The 3,774-nt window shown below is 41.6% G+C and overlaps 1 protein-coding gene across 1 annotated transcript; it reads right to left on the bottom strand.

Annotated features, from left to right (window-relative positions):
- Positions 1 to 2,515: 2,515 nt before the first annotated feature.
- LOC107479844 (uncharacterized) lies at positions 2,516 to 3,043 on the bottom strand. The gene has a single exon (XM_016099941.1). It carries the CDS (start codon positions 3,041 to 3,043, stop codon positions 2,516 to 2,518), a length of 528 nt encoding a protein of 175 aa, XP_015955427.1.
- Positions 3,044 to 3,774: the final 731 nt, after the last annotated feature.

The following is a 3,774-nucleotide window of genomic DNA, read 5'->3' as shown; positions in this document are numbered from 1 at the left end:
AAGTATGGACTATCATATATTGCTGGAAAGCCCAGGATGTCTACTTTCCAACGCCGTTGAGAGCGCACCAATTGGGCTTCTATAGCTCCAGAAAATCCACTTCGAGTGCAGGGAGGTCAGAATCCAACAGCATCTGCAGTCCTTTTTAGTCTTTGAATCAGATTTTTGCTCAGGTCCCTCAATTTCAGCCAGAAAATACCTGAAATCACAGAAAAACACACAAACTCATAGTAAAGTCCAGAAAAGTGAATTTTAACTAAAAACTAATAAAAATATACTAAAAACTAACTAGATCATACTAAAAACATACTAAAAACAATGCCAAAAAGCGTACAAATTATCCGCTCATCAATCCTCAAGTCTTAGTCAACTCCTATGGAAAGACTAGAGTTATTGGAGTACATATTAATCAGCAAAGAATTCCAATTTCAATCAACAGCTGAGTTTGATAACTCAAGTGTTACTAATTACTCAACCAAAGCTAAGAGTGTAAAAAGCTAAATTAAAGTCATAAATATGAAATACCTCAAATTACATTAATAAAAGAAATCAAATCTAACATGGAAAAGTTCATAAATTAAATTGGGAAATAAATAAAGGGAACATTTAACCTGAAAATTGAGAAGTAGAAATCCTAATCCTAAAAGAAATCCTAAATCCTAATCCTAATCTTAAATCCTAAGAGAGAGGAGAGAGCCTCTCTCTCTAAAAGCTACATCTAAAAACCTAAAATTATGAATTATAAATGAATTATGATGAATGGATGCATTCCCCCACTTTATAGCCTCTAATCTGTGTTTTCTGGGCCAAAAACTGGGTCAAAAACAGCCCAGAAATTGCTGATTGCGAAATCTGCCACGCTGGTTTTTGTCACCGCGACGCATCCGTATGGAGTACGCGTTTGCATCACTTAGATGTATGGCCACTATAATAAATTATATATCATTTTTAAGCCCTGGACGTTAGCTTTCCAACGCAACTAGAACCGCATCATTTGGACCTCTGTAGCTCAAGTTATGACCATTTGAGTGCGAAGAGGTCAGCCTGGACAGCTTAGCAATTTCTTTAACTTCTTGTATTCCTTTCACTTTTGCATGCTTCCTTTCCATCCTCCAAGCCATTCCTGCCCTGTAATCTCTGAAATCACTTAACACACATATCAAAGCATTGAATGGTAATAAAAGATGATTAAAATACACAAATTAAAAACTCTAGAAAGCAAGTTTTCAATCATAGAACAAATTCTAGGAAGGAAAAGTAAAACCATGCAAATAGTATGAATAAGTGTGCAAAAGCTTTATAAAGACCAATCAATTGAGCATAAGATAAACCATAAAATAGTGGTTTATCATCTCCCTTTAAGGTTGCCCCTATGTTTGTTATTTTATCCCGGGTATCCCCGATCTGCACTTCTTCAGTCTTACCTTCAGGTTGTGGACGAAGTTCTTTGCGAGCTCGAACTCCCCTGAGTTCGATAGTGTTGGCTTCTTTTCCTCTAGGGTTTCCTTTAAGGTTCAGACTTTCGTTGTAACAGTGTCGCGCGAGTTTTTGGTCTCCCTTTATGGTGGCAATCCCTTTTGGGGTTGGGAACTTCATGCACAGATGTGGAGTGGAGACCACGGCAGCGAGCTGGTTTAGCATTGTCCGACCTATTAGGGCGTTGTAGGCTGAGCTCACGTCAACTACGATGTAGTCTATGCTTAGCGTCCTAGACCGATCTCCCTTTCCAAAGGTTGTGTGGAGTGGGATGTACCGAAGTGGCTGAATTAGGGCGTCCCCGAGCCCAAATAGGCTATTTGGATATGCTCTGAGCTCCTTTTCCTGTAGGCCAAGCTTATCGAAGGCAGATTTGAACAATATATCTGCCGAGCTTCCTTGGTCGACCAATGTTCGATAGAGATGGGCATTGGCTAGTATTATAGTAATAACCACAGGATCATCGTGTCCCGAGATGGTACCTGCGGTGTCCTCTTGGGTGAAAGTGATAGTGGGAAGGTCTGATGACCTATCTCCTTCTTCGACATGGTACACTTCCTTTAGGTGTCTTTTACAGGACGACTTGGAGATCCCCCCGCTTGCGAATCCCCCGTTGATCATGTGAATGTGCCTTTCCGGAGTGTGAGGGGGATGTTTAGCTCGTCCTCCCTCTTCGTGCCTTCTTCGCTTCTTTGGTTCATCCCTTGTAGTGGCCAGGAACAGATATAACCTGCCCTCCTGGGCTAGCTTTTCTATAATGTTCTTCAGGTCGTAACATTCATTGATAGAGTGTCCGTAGATTCGGTGGTATTCACAATACTCCGTCCAACTTCCTCCTCTTTTGTGTTTAATCAAATGAGGGGGTGGGATCTTTTCTGTGTTGCATATCTCTCTGTAGACATCCACAAGAGATACCCGAAGAGGGGGTGTAGTTGTGGTACTTTTTAGGTTTCTCGGTAGGTTGATCTTCTTTCTTCCTGGATTCTTTTCCGTTATCCCGAGGTGGATAGGAATATCCGGTTTTTGAGTTATCTCCCAATCAGGAGTTCTTCTCCGTATTGATATACTTTTCCGCCCTTTCTTGAACCTCGTTCAGAGATGTTGGATGCTTCTTGGATATTGAGTGGCTAAGAGGTCCTTCTCTTAAGCCGTTGATGAGCCCCATGTTGGCCGCTTTTGTTGGAAGACTTTGTATGTCAAGGCATGCTTTGTTGAATCTTTCCATGTAGCTGTGAAGGCTTTTCCGATCTCCTTGTTTAATTCTCAGCAAGCTTGGAGTGTGCTTGGCTTTATCCTTTTGGATGAAAAACCTGGCGAGGAACTTTTTGGCTAGGTCGTCAAAACTTGTGATTGATCTTAGAGGCAAACTGTCAAACCACTTTATTGCTCTTTTTGTCAGGGTAGTCGGAAAAGCTTTGCAACGGATTGCCTCTGAGGCATCCGTGAGATACATCCGACTTCTAAAATTTCTGAGATAATGTGTGTTCTTAGATGTGGCGTCCGTGTTCTTATTTGGCGTTCTGTCCACCAAACCAGAGTTGTGATCGTTGTCCTGATTATCCGCCATGGTGATGGGATGACTTCTAGGTTCCCCAGCAATGTTGCCAATGTTCCAAGGGTTACCTAAAATTGAAGGTCGATCTCGAACGAGATCTTCTGATGTGACCGAGACTGTCGCGTCTGACTTGCTGAGCCCAGAGATGCTGTTGATCTTTGGTCACCGGAGGGTGGTGGTACCTGCAAGAGACTCCGATGCTTAAGTTAGCACGTGCTTTAGGCAGTTCTTTTGTGTAGAATCAGAGTATGAGTTATACCTGGGTGCTCCAGTGTATTTATAGTGGTGTTTGAGTAACCTCCCTTGAGATAAGTTAGTTATCTTATCTTATCTTTGAGCGAAGTCACCTTATCTTTCAGGCCAGCCGCTTTTAGAGTGGGCTGCGTCCTTTTGTTTGGACCTACTTGGGCCTCTATGGTGATTTGGCCGACCTTTACAAGAGGTTGGTAACGAGCCAAACTTTACAAGAGGTCGGTCGCTTTTGTCTTCGTCCAGTCCGGATTATGTAGCTCGATGATGAGTGAATAATTTATACGCTTTTTGGCATTGTTTTTACATAGTTTTTAGTATGATTTAGTTAGTTTTTAGTATATTTTTATTAGTTTTTAAGCAAAATTCACATTTCTGGACTTTACTATGAGTTTGTGTGTTTTTCTGTGATTTCAGGTATTTTTTGGCTGAAATTGAGGGACCTGAGCAAAAATCTGATTTAGAGGCTGACAAAGGACTGCGGATGCTGTTGG

The sequence above is a fragment of the Arachis duranensis genome, chromosome 3 (assembly GCF_000817695.3).
Source record: "Arachis duranensis cultivar V14167 chromosome 3, aradu.V14167.gnm2.J7QH, whole genome shotgun sequence".
Classification (NCBI taxonomy): domain Eukaryota; kingdom Viridiplantae; phylum Streptophyta; class Magnoliopsida; order Fabales; family Fabaceae; genus Arachis; species Arachis duranensis.
Note: the sequence above shows the minus strand (reverse complement) of the source record. Positions and strands in the feature narration are given on the sequence as shown.

Coding starts and splice junctions, on each gene's coding strand:
- LOC107479844 (XM_016099941.1), bottom strand. CDS start 3,043: ATGGCGGATAATCAGGACAACGATCACAACTCTGGTTTGGTGGACAGA.